The 18329-nt window shown below is 41.1% G+C and overlaps 1 protein-coding gene across 2 annotated transcripts in view; it reads right to left on the bottom strand.

Annotated features, from left to right (window-relative positions):
• Window positions 1–1248: 1248 nt before the first annotated feature.
• Window positions 1249–18329, bottom strand: part of BIN2 (bridging integrator 2) — a 34236-nt gene continuing 17155 nt past the window's right edge. Inside the window, exons 3-13 of one of the 2 annotated variants that reach the window (XM_008140690.3) lie at window positions 16049–16103; window positions 15689–15783; window positions 14992–15087; window positions 13258–13365; window positions 12910–12995; window positions 11693–11768; window positions 10544–10626; window positions 6393–7146; window positions 4511–4591; window positions 2486–2560; window positions 1249–1722 (exon numbers count right to left, since the gene is read on the bottom strand). In XM_008140690.3, the coding sequence (XP_008138912.1) occupies window positions 1693–1722; window positions 2486–2560; window positions 4511–4591; window positions 6393–7146; window positions 10544–10626; window positions 11693–11768; window positions 12910–12995; window positions 13258–13365; window positions 14992–15087; window positions 15689–15783; window positions 16049–16103 (1539 nt within the window). In that variant the 3' untranslated portion in view covers window positions 1249–1692. The remainder of the gene's footprint in view (window positions 1723–2485; window positions 2561–4510; window positions 4592–6392; window positions 7147–10543; window positions 10627–11692; window positions 11769–12909; window positions 12996–13257; window positions 13366–14991; window positions 15088–15688; window positions 15784–16048; window positions 16104–18329) is intronic. The other variant, XM_028144385.2, reaches the window with a different exon arrangement.

Raw genomic sequence — 18329 nt, 5'->3', positions numbered from 1 at the left:
ATTGGCTGCCTCCTGCACACCCCCCACTTGGGATGGAGCCCACAACCTGGGCATGTACCCTGACCAGGAATCGAACTGTGACCTCCTGGTTCAACCATTGAGCACACTGGCTGGGCTCCTTGTACTTCTTTGTAACCCACCGTCCTTACTGCCATCCCCACAATGGTCTTTTTCCTGTCATTGTAGACACTAACATGCCTCCCCTCAAACTGGGCCCGTCAGGTACTTTCTCCAGGGAACCTGGATCTGCAAAGGACACAGTGGCAGATGGTGGCTGAAGCTGTCTTCTTATGACAACTGCCTAGAGGGACAATCCACACATTCCTGCCACAGATAGCTGTGGGCTGGTTCTTGCCTTCTGCAGCTTGTTTGTTCTTTCAGTTCTATGAGCTGCCTGATATTCTTTATTGCTTAATTGTGTCTGTTGCTTGCAAACATAGAACCCACATACAATGCATTTCCTCCTATAGTCACCATTTCAGGGAATGGCACCATCAAATTCTAGTCTTTCAAGCCTAACCTAGAATAATTCCTTAAAAGTTGAGTCTTTATCATGTGTCTTCTTCTAACACATTGCTAAATCCTGCCCATTCTTCTCCCTGCTCAATATTCTGTCTCTATAAAATTCTTACTTGTTCTACTCATTATTTCTCTAGTACCTAGTTCAGTGCTTGGCACTGAGCAGGTACTCAATAAATGCTTGCTGAATGATTGAACAAAAGGTGATATTGCCCATCACCCTTAGAAACAAAAAACAGACAGATTTACATGTGTCTGTGTTTATCAGGGTGGCAATACTTCAAAGTTAGCTTTTAATGTATCACAGAAGCAACTGATACAGCTGAACCCAGGACTCTTGACTCCCAATTCCATGCCATTTCCATTATATTATTATACTTTGTACCCTTTTCCTTTACTTGGAGTTCCATTTCTTCTTCCATCCTGCAGATCCTTTCTTCACCAAGTACCAGACTATTAAAACTAGATATAACTCTAAAATGTAACCCCTTTCCAAGGGTATTTGCTTATTAACCAAGGGTAGGGGGCAGGTGCATTCAGTGGAGTATCTAGATTGAGGAACCTGTGGTCCATGGCATCATCAAATAGTTAAAGCCGGAAGGTCAAGTGAGCTGGAGGTCATGGATGTGACTAAAGCTTTCTGAACCCAGGGTAGAATCAATAACCTTGCCCAAGCGGAGAACAGTGTGCTGGACTGGGCCAACCTCCCTATGTCAAACAAAGACTCCATACATAGAATAAAGCTTTATTTAACAATCTGAAAATATGTTCTTTTGGCTGTAAGTCTTGAAAAATGAGTGGTAAATCCAAGATTTGTTTCCTGTTCTCTGAGTATGTGTGGTTGTGTGTATGCATCCATAGATGCTTTTTGCTTGTTATAGTCATTTTAGCCCCTTTATTTAATATATAAAGTCTTATTATGTAACAATGCTAAAATCTGAATTAAATATTCCCTGAGCCTAACAATCTCGTCTCCCAAGCCTGCCTGCCTCCCTCCCTCCCCTAAGTCTGCTCCTCAGCCTCCATTAATGCTAGGTCTTTAGAGACAACCAGCATCCACTTTGAGAACTTAGAAATGAATGTTAGACCTTAAGTCTCTACGACTTATATACCCTCTAGCTGAAGAGTTTCTCTGGGAGAGGTACATATGTGGGAGGTCTTGGCAGTTGTTCTTCAGAGTTGTGCACTTTGAATTGTAGATACCTGGAAAGTAAACATGATTGCATTAGATGCTCACCTGCCCTCCCACCAACCACTTAAGGAAGGTAAAAACTCAATTTGCTTCTATCAAACTATACTTCATGTCATGCACTATTGAGGGAAGTGAAGCTGGTTGTTGGGATTATTGTCAAAACTTTTTGCAGATATTGGTCATTGCATCTGTCTTCATCTCTTTATGAGGATTCACAGGAGAAATTGCCTTTTCATCTTAGTAGCAGGAGTTGTTTGAAGGAATTGCCATCATTCATGGCATCATGAATTGGGTGAACTGATCAGATTTTTCTCTTCTTGGATGTTTAGAAAGTCTGGAACCAATTTTGTGATCCATCCTTAGTAAGTTTATTTCATAGAAGGTATTTTTCTATTTGCCTAATTCATCGCTCCATTTTATGTCACTGTCATTATTTCTGAGTTATTTTGCTATATTTTATGTGTGTTTATGTATTTGCCTTTTTGTATTTAACTTTTTGAAATAAGTTCAGAAAAAACTAAATAAGTACTTGGGAGATAGGGCTATGGTGAGAGGTCAAGAGGTTCAAGGCCAAGTGTTGGGAAATGGACACCCCAAACCCACAATGTCCCAGTTTACTCTTGGTTCCCCTGTTCCCATTTGCTCTAAGGATATTGTTCACTGCTGGGTTCCCTTAGCAGCCATGGTGAAGATTCTAATCTAGTCAAACTTCTGTCCACTCCCAATGACCAATCTTACCACCCATCTTGGTCTCTGTGTATCTGTCCACCTTACCTTTTCTTGACGCTCAGGTGCTGTGACGTTGCTGTCTTCTGGAACCACAGAGGCATGAAGCTGGAGACCTTGGCTCTATAAAAAGAAGAGTTCGGCCAGTGAGAGGTGGCTCAACCTCCCCAGCCTCTCAGCTTAGGGGGTCTTCTGTGCCTTACACTCTACAGGGTCATAGACAATATAAAGGGTAAACATACAATGTTGGTTCACTACAGCCTGACGGCACGAGGAAAGGCTTTACTGTCATCCTCTTTCACAGGCCAAGAAACCAAGATTCAGAGGGTGAAATGACTTGCTGGGACAGGTACCCAGGTCTTTGGGCTCCAAAGTTGTTTCCATAATCAAACACTGTAATTTGTGTGACATGCATCAGTATGTATGTCTATGTGGGAGTCTGTGAGGATATAAATATAGGTCTGAAGAACACTACCTACCACTTTTAGACTGTCCTCAAGAATACACTGCAGTTAACACACTGAGATGATCCTAACCTATGGCAGTTAGGAGAGGCAAGTGGTATAATGGTTTCTTTGGGAAAAGTTCTAGGTTCTGCAGTAGGAACCCAAAGTGTGAAAAGCTCTGTCTAGGACAGTGGTTCTCAACCTTTTCAATGCCGCGACCTTTTAATACAGTTTCTCATGTTGTGGTGACCCCCAAACATAAAATTATTTTCTTTGCTACTTCATAACTGTAATTTTGCTACTGTTATAAATCGTAATGTAAATATGGCTCTATAGCAGCGGTTCTCAACCTGTGGGTCACGACCCACAGGTTGAGAACTGCTAGCAGGGTCGCCTAAGACCATCAGAAAACAGAGATATTTACATTACGATTTATAACAGTAGCAAAATTACAGTTATGAAGTAGCAATGGAAATAATTTTATGGTTGGGGGTCACCACAACATGAGGAACTGTATTAAAGGGTCGCGGCATTAGAAAGGTTGAGAACCACTGGTCTAGCAGCTGCTAAGCCAGGAGAAGACCTTGGAACTCTACAATTAAGAATTAATTTATTTTTAATTGAAATTTAATTCACACACCATAAAATTCACCCTTTTAAGGTAGAACCAATTTCTATCAGTATGACAGCTACTTGAAATTTTCTGATTTTTCCTTTTAGGAAATTTTTCCTTATTCTCTCCTTTGATTTCAGGCCAGGAATTACCTGAAAGGTAATGGTAATACTACCTCCCAGAAAGTTATCATTCTCTACAGGTATTTTAAATGCTAAGCAAGAACAAATTTTCTCATAGTGATCTTTTTTAATTGTGATCCATTTTATATGTGATATGTCCATAATTCTGCTTGAGAGATGTATCTGCAAGGGAAGTAAACAGATCTAGTAGGACAAAGGCTTCAGAGGATTGATGTCACTGATAGGCTAGGATCTAAGATGCTCTAGTTGCTCAATTCCATAGGAAAAATAGGTTTCCTTAGTTGATGACCAAAGCAATCCCACAGGAAAGGCTGTGAGTCAACACTATAATTCTCAAAAAACAAAACAAAACAATAACACTATAATTCTCAAATATAAGGAGGTCGCCTCAGGGGAAAGGAGGTTGTGTCCTGTACCTCTTTCCAAAGGAGAACAGTGTTACTAGTCTGTTCCTCAATATAGACCACAGCATCTTGGTCCCCATAATCTCCCTTTCAAAAAGATTACTCCAAGAATGAAAATTTGTTTTATTATTCATCAGAGCCAAACAGCTCACATTATTGCTGTCTCCACACTAAAGTCATATATTACAAAGTCAAATATAAATTAATTTTGGATTTTCCATATTGTTGAGTTCCTCTTCTCAGTGCAGAAATGTCAGAAGTGGCTATACTTGATTCGAAATCCCACAATTACCCTGTGCTTCTTCACTATCCATCTCTTCACTGCCCCACATCCCTCTCAATCAGCATAGTGACCTCACACCAGAAACCAGCCAAGAGAAAGTTTTATATCTTGCTCTGTTAGGACCTTCAATACCTCATGTGAATCAAGTCTCAGGGCATAATGTTGATGACTTAGATTTCAGTACCTCAGGGGAGTCAGCCAAGATAAGCTTATTTTTCTCTTCTTTGTCTTCCATCTTACTTGCTTTGTCAGATTCTGAAAAAACCTGTAGATTAAAGAGGACAATGTAGAAGGAAGTTCCAAACCTTCTCACCCTGGATACCACCCTGGTACCCGTCATTCATGTTAACTCCTCTCAGATAGCAGGAGGCTCCCAAGGTATCATGGTCAACCTTCCTTAGGCATAGGCAGTAATAGGATAGTGTGATCTGAGGGGTACCAGAAATCTCATACTCCCAGATAGCCACATGGCTCGTGCCCTGGCCTCCTTCATTGCCCCAATGTCACCTTCTCTGGCCACTCTGTTTAAAATCGCAATTCAGCCCCAATTCCCTGTGCCTTCCCCTACTTAATTTTCCTCCATATCTTTTATCACCACTGATTATAATTTTATTTATTTATTCTGTTTTGTATTCATCTCCCCTCTTCCACTAGGATGTAAGATGCAGGAAGGCAGGGAATTTTATGCTTTGTTCACTGTAATACCCCACTTCCTAGAAAAGTGCCTGGTACATAGTAAGGACTCAATAAGTAATTGTGGAATGCATGAATGAATGAATCTTGGTACCATATAGTCAGATGTCTCACCGAAATCCTCCCTATAAGGAACCTGACAGATGATCATATATCTTAGCTTTTAACATCAAGGAAGGAGAACTATTTGTCAAAGTGGCCCATCACATTTTACATTTTGTTGTTTGGAAGGCCCTTGTGTCCCCTTTCTCATATATATATATATATATATATATATATATATATATATATATGTGTGTGTATATGTATATATATGTATATGTATATATATATGTGTGTGTATATGTATATATGTATGTATACACACACACACACACACACACACATATTTTATTGATTTTAGAGAGGAAAGCAGAGGAAGAGAAGCACAGAAACATCATTGATAAGGGAGAATCACTGATGGGCTACCTCCTGCATGCCTCCTACTGGGGATTGAGCTGCAACCCGGGCATGTACCCTGATGGAATCAACTGTGACCTCCTGGTTCATGGGTTGATGCTAAACCACTGAACCACACTGGCCGGGTGCCCCTATATTTAAAAAATATTTTTCCATACCATTTTTTAACAGAGATAATTGCTAAAAGTTCCCCTTGTATTGATTCAAAATGTACTTTAAAACAATCTTTATACATAGGGCCTAGTTCTGCCCTCAGGAATCTCATAGAATACATCAAATCTCTCTGTGATAGCCTTTCCATCTGAATGGAATATGACTTGGATTGCTAGATTCTTCACAGACCTGCTTGTTCTCCAAAGGGACTGTGTCTCTATTTTAACACAATTATTTTCTCATCCACATTCTCATCTTTCAAAAGCCCATCTTTTTTACTTTCCTTCCTCTCTGAGTTCCTTCTTCTATTTCTTATCAATGAAATGATTCTTTGCTAATGTGGTTGAGATCTATTTACCACAGTCACAAGTATGACAAAGTGAAGTGAGACCCTCTTCCCTACCCCCTATTCAAAAAAGTTAAAGCTCAGGATGTCAGTTGTAGATTCTTTATTGGAACTCCCCAAACTTGTAGTAAAAAAAGAAAATCAGTAGAAACCTTTCATAATAATATTAGAGATAAGCCCTTTGTAGAAGTCAAATACGCTAACAGTACAGATCACTAAATTAATTGCTCTGGAGATGTGGAACAATCCCCAGAACAAAAAACAAAACAAAAACAAAAACAAAAGGTAGTCAAGAGTATCCTTGAGACTGTAATATGACAAAATCTGATTAACTGTGGGACAACCTGGACATAGTCAAGATGATCTATAGGAAGGTTATAAAAGAGAATAGAGACTTAATCAGATGCACTCTCACCTGAGGGATCACCGAGGTGGGGGAAGTACAAAGATCTGGGTTCAGATTGTCGGTGTTTTCTTTTTCTCTGTCCTCAGGAGTTCTTACTGGCTTCTGTGGTGGCTGTGGATCAAGAGAAACCTCCAAAGTGGCCCTAGAACTAGGACTTGGAGTCCCAGCCCCCAAGGAGGCCCTGGGGCTGGTGGGTGAACCCTGTTCAGAGGCTGCAGGACTGGAGGGTATGTTCCCAGAGGAGGTTCTAGCTCTGGGTGGAGGAGGCCTATTAGGGGGTGCTGAGGTCCTCTGGACAGGGGCTCTCTTCTTTGGTTGTTCAGACCCTTCACTTGAGGTTCGGGTTCGGAGGACAACTTCTGGGAGAGATGCAGGCTGTTCTGAAGGGATTAGGGCTCTGCCTGGGGATGGATCTGGGGAGCCAGGGAAAACTTCCTCCTGGGACTCGCCACCCTCAGTGGGCTGGGTAGGAGAGGGCTGGGCCTGGGTAGGGCCATTGCAGGTTGGCAGAGGCTCTTCCTCCTCAGAGGAGTTGGCTTCAGCCTCTTCTTTCTCTATTTCCTTTTCTTTTAAGGGCTCTTCTTTCATCTCAGAGTTGTCTTCTCCCTGAGCTGGATCCGATGTTAGCTCTTCTTCACTTGCTGAGATGGAGTCCCTCTCACTTGACAAGGAAAGTGTAGAGGGACTGGTAGGTGAGGTAGGAGGGCTGGAGACTGTAGATGTTCGAACTGGGGAAGAGATGACTAAAGAGCGTCTGCTGCTGCTAAAAAATGAAGGACATTCAGATTCAGAAGAGAGAGGAAAAAAAGGAAGTCTTATTGGGTATTTTTAAGTACCCCCAAATAATGATGCATGCTATAGAATAACAGAATAAAATAATTTAAAATGATACTAGAAAGCTTGTATAATTTGCAATAATGCTTATGTTATCAAGTAGAGTGTAAAAGGCTGTATCAAAATCTCAGTTATTTAAAAATATATAAAGAAAAAGAAAGCAGAAAGTAACAAGAACATACTAACAAAATATTTTCTCTGGGGAAAAGATTCATGGGTGATATGCAGTTGATCTTCATGGATTCTGCATTTGCAAATTCACCGACTCCCTAAAATTTACTTGTAACCCCAAAACAATACTTGTGATGCTTTCATGGTCATTCATGGACATACGCAAGTTGTGAAAAATCAATGCCTGACAACACTTTCTCAGCTGAGGTCTAACAAGGAAACATTCTACCTTCTTGTTTCAGCTCTCACATTGTAGTTATGTTCTTTTGCCATATTTTTCACACTGCTGTACTTTTGTTAGTGGTTTTTCTGGTTAAAATGGCCTCCTAGTGTAGTGCTAAAGTGCTAAGAGCAAAAGGACTGTGATGTGCCTTACAGAGAAAATATGTATGTTATAAGCTTTGTTCAGACATGAGTTATATAATTCTGTGGGCTGTGAGTTCGATGTTAATGAATCAACAACATATATTAAATAAGTTGTCTTTAAACAGAAACATACAGAAGACAAGGTTATGTACTGATCAGTTGATGAAAATGTTGGGACCAGGGGCTCACAGAAACCTAACCCTGTGTTCCCCCTGGGAGCAGTGGTTCAGTATTCACGAATTTAGTGCTTATGGTGACTTTATAGAACATAACTACCATAAGTAAAAAATTTAACTGTAACACGTATCAAGTAGGCTGGATACTGTGTTAAGTGCTTCTACAGCCAGCATTAGCTTAACTCCTCACCTCCTTAAGTGCCTCCTATGTATTGTACACCAAGTGATTAAGCAACTCACAAGTATTTCCTTGACAGGTGCCAACTATGTGTTGTGCCCTGAGCACAAGGATGGGATATGGGGATAGGAAGAGAAAGAGGAAAAAGAAAGTTCCTTCTAAGGGAGTTTCTGATATGACATAAGCTGAGTGATATAAGGTTCTTTCTAGCACTACAATTCTAGAGGTCAGTAGGTGAAGGCCCAGGACACAGCAAGAAAACACCAGATTTCCCTACAAGGTTCTGAGGCATCTTAATGTAGGTAATCATAAGTCTTAGATGAATGAACAATTAGAGAGAACTATGGTTTTCAATATTGGAAAGAGAATTTTTTGATCAAAAGGGATTTCTCATAGGAAGTCTACTTTGGCTCTTTCGTGATTCTTTTTAATAGTTTGTAACTAATTGCTAAATGAGAAGTTCAAGCAACAGATGTGAGCCCTATTCTTTTTCAGATCTCAAGCTCAATTTCATCACCTCTTTAAAGCCTTCTCCGGCTGTCTGTACATTGGCAATTACTTATCTCTCTGGCATTCCTACCAGTCTCATAAGGCACTTTGTACGTGCGAAAGTTTAAATTGTTCCTTATCTCCGTATGCACATTTTCTGTCCTTTCAACTTTTTGTAAATCACTTCAGGGAAATAACAAATCTCTGTGTCTTTGGATCCCTAATTCTCAGCATAAAACTTGAGGGAACGTAATTAGACTTCCTGAATAAAGGCTTCCAAATAAGAAACTGATCACATTCTGAGGGACCAGTGAATTGCTTATACTTACCAGCATAAAGAATGTATGATGGCAATTGACACCACAAAAAAAAGAGAAAAAAGTGGAAAATCAATCCATAACAGATTGAGAAAGAATATTTGCAATGCATATCATTAAAGAATTAATATCCAGAATATTTTTTAACCCCCCAAAAGTTCATATAACTAAAATATTTTAAAAAGGGTATAGAGCCCGGCTAGTGTGGCTCAGTGATTGAGCACTGACCCATGAACCAATAGGTCACAGGTTTGATTCCTGGTCAGGGCACATGCCCGGGTTATGGCTCAATCTCCAGTAGGGGGCATGCAGGAGGCAGCCAGTCAATGATCCTCTCATCACTGATGTTTCTACCTCTCTCTCCCTCTCCCTTAAAAAAAAAAAATCAATATAAAGGGTAAACAATCCAAATGAAAAATTTGAAAAAAGGATAAACAGGAGACTTACAGAACAGGAATCTTAAATGGCTAATAATGTGAAAAGATGTTCAAGCTCATTAGCAACTGTGGAGATCTCAATTAAAACTGCAAGAAAATTATATTTCGTACCCATTAGGTTGAAAATTAAATATGATAATGATGTTACATATGGCAAGAAAATGGAGCAATGGGGGCTTTTATTTACTGCTGGTGGATTGTAAATGGAAACAATCACTCTAAAGAACAATTTGGCAATGGCAGTATCTAATAAGGCTGTAGAAGCCCAAATGCACAGACTCTGTGGCTCAGCAATGCCACTCCCTGTACACACCCTAAGGAAACTCCTGATAATATTCACAAGGAGAAATGTAAAATGTGTTCACTGTAACATTATTTGTAATAGCAAAAACTAGAAAACAATCCAAATATTCATTAGCAGGAGGAGAGATAAATTGTGAACTAGCCATACAACAGCATCTATAACAGTGTGGAAAGAACAGAGCTAGCAACATGGAACAACAAGAATAAATAAATCTCACAAACAATACTCAGAACAAAAGAAGTTGCAAAAAAATACAGCATAATTCTATTTATATGGTTTCAAAACATGCAAAACAATATTTTGTGTGTATATGTGTGTATAATAAAAGTAAAAAGAATGCAGGGGGATAATAAATACTAAATTTAAGATAGTGATGACCTTTGGTGGAAAGTAAGTGGGGAAGGGATACTGGTCACTTCAATTATATATATAACTAGAGGCCTGGTGTACGAAATTCTCATGGGTAGGGTCCTTAGGCCTGGCCGGTGATCGGGGCCGATTGGGGCCTCCCAGCTGCCGGCCTGGGCCTTCCTTCGTTCTGCGCCACCCCTGGTGGTCAGTGTACATCATAGCGAGTGATAGAACTCTCGGTCTCCCAGTCAAACTCCCACGGGGACACTTTGCATATTAACCTTTTATATATATAGATAGTTGTTTTCTTAAGTTTGGTGGTAGGTATGTGGCTATTTGTTGTCTTACTCTTTATACTATAGTTATAGCTGAAATATTTCATAACAGGTAAAAGAATTTATATAGGGGTGTAACCACAGACAATATCATGCACATAAGCACACAGGAATGGCCAGGATTTGGGATGGAAGACGAGACTGTTGAAAATGTTCACATACCGGACAAGTGAAACAAGAAAGAGTCTCAGAAATTGCTCACCTTGATAGTCCCTTCACCACAAAGACTTTGTTGGAATGTTGCTTCTCCAGTTTGCTCATCACTTCGTAGAGATTGTGGTTCAGCTAGAGCCAGCAAGAGAGAAGGAGATGCTAGCCATATGGAACCTGAGACTGGCATATCCCTTCTCTACTTTCTTTCAGACAGCTCCCCCAAATAAAACCTTCCCACCCTTAATTGTAAAACTCCTCTTCATTTCTTTGGCAGGGTCCTGTCCCACCACCCCTTCTTCCTTGACTTCCTTCTTAAGTGATGCCTCTTCCATCAGACTGGCAGCTTTTAAGGCTGGCTCCTTGATGTTTGAGATTCTAGCTTCTCAGGTGATCCAAGGAATGAAAACTCACTGTAATATTAACTAGGCAAATCATAATTTAGCCAAAATAACTGTGGAGCGGAACATGTATGCATGTGGATGTGAATGCAGTTGATGATAGCTAAGTCTTGGAATCCCAGGACTAGAAAAGAGACTTGGAATCCCAGGACTAGAATCCCATGAGGTCAGGTTCTGTGCCTGCCTGTCACTGAGTAGGATTGGCCCTATTCAAGACCAATGAACTACCAGAGAAACTGACTTGTGCTTAAACACTGTCCTCTTGGTTCTGTAGCAACCAAAGATAGATATTTCACAACTTAGTTCCCCATTTCAGCTGTTCCTTCCGTAGGCCTAACCTCCTTTATTCATCTGAAGTTCAAGTTTCAATCCTATTATTCACTTAACAGGGATGGAAAGGACCCTCTGATATGTATATATATGATTTAATATGGTCAACACAGTTAATCAAGTGCTTTTGTTTCATCAAGAAAAGGGTAAAAATCTGTAGTGCTGATATGGATACTTAACCCTTTGCACTCGCTTGCTTTTTTCTTCGATTCCTTTATTCTACTCGGGATTTAATTTTTGAAATACCCCAGATTTTACAAAGCGCAGCAGTAGAATAAAAAACTGGAGTTTCTTTTCATACAAACTTATTTATTTGGATTTTTTTATATTTCAAATTATTGATACATTCAAAGAGTAATTTTAATCTTGACATCTGAGTGCAAAAGGTTAATGATTCTGTAAATTAGGACAACTTTCATATTTACTAGAAAAATCCACTGAGATGTCTAAATTGACCACCTATGTCTCACCTTGCTCATCTCCCTGTAGAAGACGTCCTTCAAGTTGGAAATGTTTTGAAAGATGGTCACATAACAGCCAATACGACTATCAGGGGGCAAAACAACAAACATACAGGTAAAGGGTTGGTAAAGAAAGTCTTTATTTGAAAACACAAGGTAGGAGCTTTAGCCAAAGCCAGCCACCACCAAGGATCCTCAGAGAAAAGCACCCCACATCCTCAGACTCGGGATGTCCTGGGATCTGATTCATCAGAGCCAGCCCAGGAGCACACTTGACTCTCAGGAGTGTGAAGGCCAGAGGAGACACTCAGCCCAGGCTGACACCAAAGTGTAACAGATCTCTAGCTGCACGGAGTTATCTGCGTCAGGCTCTTTAGGTACTGAAGCAGACATTAAAGTGCTTTGAAGAATTTTTAAAGTGCTATATAAATATAAGGACATACAAAAAAGGGGAAATATTATATGCAAATTAAAAAAATAAATATAGGGCCATACAATTATAATAAGTAATTATTCTTTCTCATGATGCAATATTGAACTTCTATGAAGCTATATGTACATTAATGGAATTCTACTGGAAATGAATGGGGAAAATTTACATTTCAAGAAACTATTAAATTTCACTTCTATTTAAATTAAGTCACATAATGTTTTAGAATACATGTAGTTATTAAAAAGGGTCCATCATATGTAAGCTAATATTAAGTGACAATATGAAATACAATGGCTGCAACTGAATTAAAGCATAGCTTGTACAGTGAAAAGAAATTAGGATACAAATAGAATTTCTGCTCAGATTTCTCTTCCAGTGTAAAAAATTTACATCTAAAGCACTTTTACCTACTGTGAAGCAAAGACATCTTCATTAATGGAAATAATCGTCCCATGATTTATCTACATGGGATGATAAATCTGGATGGTCACAAACCACGCTTGTTTAAAACAATACATCCTTGTAGCATGAAACCAGATACTCTTACTATGCATGATGACAGCACTTTACTTGCAAGCTCTTTCCTATTCAGCAAGCATCTTGTCTTTAAAGCTGGAAAAGCTGGCTGGGCAAGGATGGTTATCTCTGTATTGCATATGAAGAAACCAGTGTCTAGAGGGATAATATTGCCTAATATTACACAGCAAGTTAGTAGGCAGGCTGAGGCTACAACCTACTCTTGGATGCTTTTTTTTCAAGAGGTGACAGCACTTTCCAGAATCTTAGTCATTACCTGTTATAAAGAACAGGTAGCTCCTCTAGTAGTTCCTGGTTCAGATCTTCAAACACAAGCTGGGCTTTGTTGAACTCTTCATCTGCCTGGTTGGTAAAAGAGACAGTTCCCCTCAATTCTGAACCCCAGGATAGACGCTGCTGCTTTTATCCTTTCAGGGACTAGGCTTCCTTGGAACCATGCCTCTCCTTCTCAGACCCATGCCCTCCCCAGCCTTGACTCTCTGGCTATCCTTAGAGCATTGGTGTCAGAAACAGGGACTTCCTTCAGGACACTGGATGTTGAATTTATCATTTCCTAAACCTAGCACGACTGGGGAGCCTGTACTAGGATTTTTTTTTTTTTTACCTTGGCAATCTTGGCCTCATCTTTCTTCTTGGCATTCTGCACCGCCTCCAGGTGGTGTCGGGCACTGTCATAATCCACGAGTTTCCGACCCCGCTTGGCAATTCTTTCCTAACCCAGAATCATGAGAAAAAAACCTTGATATTCTTCAGTGGCCAGGAAGTAGGTAACAGAGTATCAAACAGAGAGGCAAGATTCCTGGGTCCTATTATCAAATTTCAAGTTCTAATATGGTTTTGTACCCAAGGGATCGTCCTTATCTGGAAAGAATGGGAATTTTCAGGGGGAAATAAAGGGCAATCCAACACTTGGAAGCCTGCATTAAATATGAACATTTCCTACAAACTCACTATAAACTAGTTCAGCCTCTTGGGATAAGTGGTCTTGAGAATCCTATGAAATTGAAAGGCAGACGTTTTGGATTTTACGCCCAACACTGCCATCTATTAGCCTTGCGACCTAGGGCAAGGCCCATCTCTTTTGAAGCCTCAGTAGCCTCATTTGTCTTTTGGTGTTATTTTAAAGATCAAATGCGGAATATAAAGTGTTTTGAAAATCCTAAAGCACAATAAAAATATTAAAATATTATGACCACTTAGAGAGAGTCTCCTCAATCTCATGTCTCATTCTTTCAATCACAGAATTTGAAAGGATCTTAGCAGTTATTTGGTCCACGTTTCTATGCAATACATGAACTATCTCTACAATATCTAAAGTAAGAAGTAGTTTGACTTCTGTTTGAACAGAGAATAGACAACCCACTATCTTATAGTATATTCCATTTTACTTCGTTTTGGGAAAACTCTAACTATGGGAAAATTAAGGCTCCCTCTCATTTCTTCCTATTAAACTAAAATCTGTGCCTGACAGACTAGGTGATATGAATTGAATGAATCCTAATTCTGCTTTCTGGAACTGTTTAGAACAGGTTCACTTCCTTTTTAAACTAACAGACTTTCTAATATTTGCAGATAACTATTGTGACTCCTTCTGCTTCTCTACAGTAAACATCTTTTAGTCTCATTAGCTGTTTCAAACAACTAAAAGGGATGCTCTAACCTGGATCTAGTTTAAAATCAGTCCAAATCTAGTCCACTGAAATCTAAGTCTAAACATAACCTCCACCCTACCTTTAACTCTCCATCTTTTTTTTTAAACTGTGTTTATATATATATATATATATATATTAATTTTTTACAGAGAGGAAGAGAGAGGGATAGAGAGTTAGAAACATCGATCAGCTGCCTCTTGCACAACCCCTACCGGGGATGTGCCCGCAACCAAGGTACATGCCCTTGACCGGAATCGAACCCGGGACCTTTCAGTCCGCAGGCCGACGCTCTATCCACTGAGCCAAACCGGTTTCAGCTAACTCTCCATCTTAACCTCTTGACTAGGCGTCCTCAAACTACGGCCCACGGGCCACATGCGGGTGTTTTTGCCGTTTTGTTTTTTTACTTAAAAATAAGATGTGCAGTGTGCATAGGATTTTGTTCATAGTTTTTTTTTAAACTATAGTCCGGCCCTCCAATGGTCTGAGGGACAGTGAACTGGCCCCCTGTTTAAAAAGTTTGAGGACCCCTGCTCTTGACTAACCCTCAACTTTAATCCTTCTCCTTACCTACTCAACTTTGTTCCTAACTGCGGGCTCTAACTCTACTTATAAGTTTAACCTAATATGGTCTCTTATATGGGCCACTCAAAACCCATCCTTGATTCTGTAAATCGCGTCAGTACCTTAATTTCACCAAACTGGGCTACATAGTTTTCCATGGTCCTCAAAGCCTGGTCAGCTAGTTTCTCTTCATAGTCTTCCCAAAGGAGATCATTATTCTGTGGGACAGAGGCAAAGGGGAGTTGTGAGGGCTCCACTTCTCAACAACTGCAAACCAGGGAAATGCCCAAAGTCTTCCTGCAACAGACTTCCTTGTTTGAGCACTGGGAAGAATCAGATGAAGAAACAGCCTTTCCCCAAGGAACTGCCCTATAAAAGGTTAGACATACATTCAGGGATTAAAAACAGGAATAGATGGTCAGAGTATTGGATTCTAGTGCTTTAAGGATAGGTAATTTTTTGAGTAAATAATTACATGAAGTTAGGTTTTATGAAACCTTCCATAAGGTTTTAAAGAGGGGAAGAGGGTCAAAAACAGAATCCACAGATTAGGGAAAATTTGTTTGTACCTTCATAGTTGCAGTTTTTTTCTTCTACCTGTGACTGAGACTATACAAATGAACAGTGTGAATTGGCTCATGCCCTTGACTGGAATCGAACCTGGGGCCATTCAGTCCACAGGCCGATGCTCTATCCACTGAGCCAAACCAGCTAGGGCTGGCTCCTTTGTTTTCCTATTTACTTGATGGAGACGCTGAGGTGATGCTGAAATGAGGGCAGGAGTGAGTTGGGAAGAGTTGTTAAGCCCAGAACACTTACCCCTACAATGGCCTTCAGCTCCTCATGACCGTCCCACTCACTGCTGTAGATCTCCTGCAGGGTTTCTGACACTCTCTTTGAGCTTTCATGCATTACTGAAAGGAGAGAGCTCCATAAAGTTTCCCAAAAGTAGTTTGGAATAATCATATGGGTGACAGGCATATCAGGGGGATAAACTGAGAAGGTTTGGGTTATCAGTGAGGGAAGCTGGCTGGGGCTGGGATAGAAAAAGTTTCTCTTCCCCGGCCCACCAAGTTCCAGGAGTCAGAGGCATACCAGGTTGGGTTTTTTCCCCCATCGCCCAAACCTGCTAGAGCTGCATAAAAGCCTCTGGATTTTCTCCAGTGCTACCATACCCACCTTTGACTGCACTAAGGAAGTTCTTCAGCTCCTTGTATAGCTTGAGGCCCTCTGCCTGAAAGAGAGAAACGCCTTTAGTGACTAAAGAGATATATTTGGAAAGATGCTGCAGAGGTCAAAGTATAAAAGTAGCTTAAAAGCAGAGATCAATCCTGGAACTTCTTCAAACACTTGCAAATGTAAATTAGCTTTTACTCTCTTTACCGAGAAGTTGTAGGTTGTCTCTTTGGGGCAATTTTTAAGTTGGGACATTGCTCCCACTGCATTGGTATGTCTTCTTTCCTATGTTCTTCCTTCCAGTGAACAAGTGCCTATACCTAAGTTTCTTTGTTGAAATTCAGTGATCATCTGGCTTATGCCTTCTTCTCTGGATAAATTGCTACCATCTTCTGCAGACACCAGACCCTCTTCCTTCTCTGCTCCCTCCCACAGGCCATTCTTCTCCTCCCCTAATGTCCTTCTCTGCCTTGGCCCACTTTACCCTTCCCTTCCATCAGCCATTGCTTTATACTTTTCTTCCAAGGAGCCTCATCATTGATTCTCTTGTTCCAACTCCAGTGTCCTCACTTATAGTTCTATCTATCTGCCTGATTCGATCTTTGCTCCTGTGTCTGAATTCTCACTTTTTATGCTAGGACTCCCAAGCACAGAGTAGGTCTCTTCCCTCTAAAAAAGAAGAAGGGAGGAAAGAGATGAAGGTATCATTTAGGTTTGGCAGTTCCACTCTCAACAGATGAGCTACTTTTGTTATAGCTCTGACAAATGTTCATTTAGCCTCTGCTTCTTGAGGCAACCAGAAACCCACATAACCTTTTGTTGAGGATGAACTTCATTTTAAAATAGCTCTATCAGAACTTTTGCCCACTGGCCTTACATTGGCCGTCTGTACTCTTGGCAGATATACTTTCTCTTGCATATATGTTTAAAGAGATCTTTCACATGCCCTGTACCAAGTCTTTTTCACAGGTTCCTCAATTGTTCCTCAGGGTGTTTTTTAGAGACCCTTTCCCTTCTGTGTGAACTCCAGCTTTCAGGAGTTAGATAAGAAGGAAGTCTGAGACCAGACCATTGACATTTTAGAGCCTGACTTTAGGAGTATGGGACTGGACTGAAAGGGCAGCTAACTTTAAAGGGCCAGGCCCATGGGTCAGAAGAGTGATCTTGAGATCCAAGATGGTGGCGTAGGTAAACATCTAAACTGCTGCCGTGCACAACAATTTCAAAACTACAACTAAAAGACAAAACGTCTATCACCCAGTACCACGGGAAAGCTGGCTGAGTGGAAGTTCTACAACTAGACGGAAAGAGAAAAGAGCATTCAGGGCACAAGCGCTGAAAAACTGAGGTAACGGAGGGATGGCGGTGGATCCCGGCATTGCTTTCTTCAACCCGAAGAGAGACAAGCTCCCGATCTCTCTGAAATCCAGTTTCTGGGGAGAAGCTGGACTGTCTGCCATCGGGTTGGAAAGTGAGGGTAGCTGCTTGCAGAGCTGCGCGCAAGAATAATTGTTTGCTGTGCTGGGGCGCGAGACGCGGTCAGAGAGGCAGAGACGGCTCACTGCCAGCCATCACTGTTTGTCACGCCCTAGCCTAGTGACACCCTGAGACTCCGCCCCACACAACCTACAAGCCCACCCAAGCTCCAAGCAGCTGCTTTTGCATATGAATGGCCTTCTCTATTGCAGTTTAACCTAGCAAACTTACAACCGGGTGCAGACAGCTCCAAAGCCTACAAGCTCCAAGCAGGGAGGAGAGGACTGTGGTTCTCGCTGTAGCTCCTGCAGGGTGGCCTCAGACAGTAGCTGAACTGCACCCCATTGGAGATCCAGAAGCCAGTGTACCTAGTGGTCAGTGTGAGACACCAGATTTCAACTCCTCACATCCATAAGTGACACACTTAAGAGGCAGACTCAGTGAGCACCAAAGCCCCACTGAAACAAGGCCTGCACCATAAGCGTGTCTCCAGCGCAGCAGTTCTTCCATTATAGACACAGTGGGTCCTCACAGCCAATTGGCCTGGAGGTCAATTCCTCCCAGTGTACCAACAGCAATCAAGACTTAACTACACCAAGACTTTGCACTCAGCCCACAAAGGGGTGTACCAAGAGCGTCCACCTCGGGTGATTGGGGAAGCTGAGCTACTGGCCCCTATAGGTCACCTACCACACAAAGCCACTCCATCAACACAGGGAGGCAGCCAAAATGCGGAGACACAGAAGCATGTCACGAATGGGAGAGATAGAGGAAAGTAAACTACTGGACGACAGAGTTCAGAACCACA

This window comes from Eptesicus fuscus, chromosome 7 (genome assembly GCF_027574615.1).
Source record: "Eptesicus fuscus isolate TK198812 chromosome 7, DD_ASM_mEF_20220401, whole genome shotgun sequence".
Taxonomy (NCBI): Eukaryota; Metazoa; Chordata; class Mammalia; order Chiroptera; family Vespertilionidae; genus Eptesicus; species Eptesicus fuscus.
Note: the sequence above shows the minus strand (reverse complement) of the source record. Positions and strands in the feature narration are given on the sequence as shown.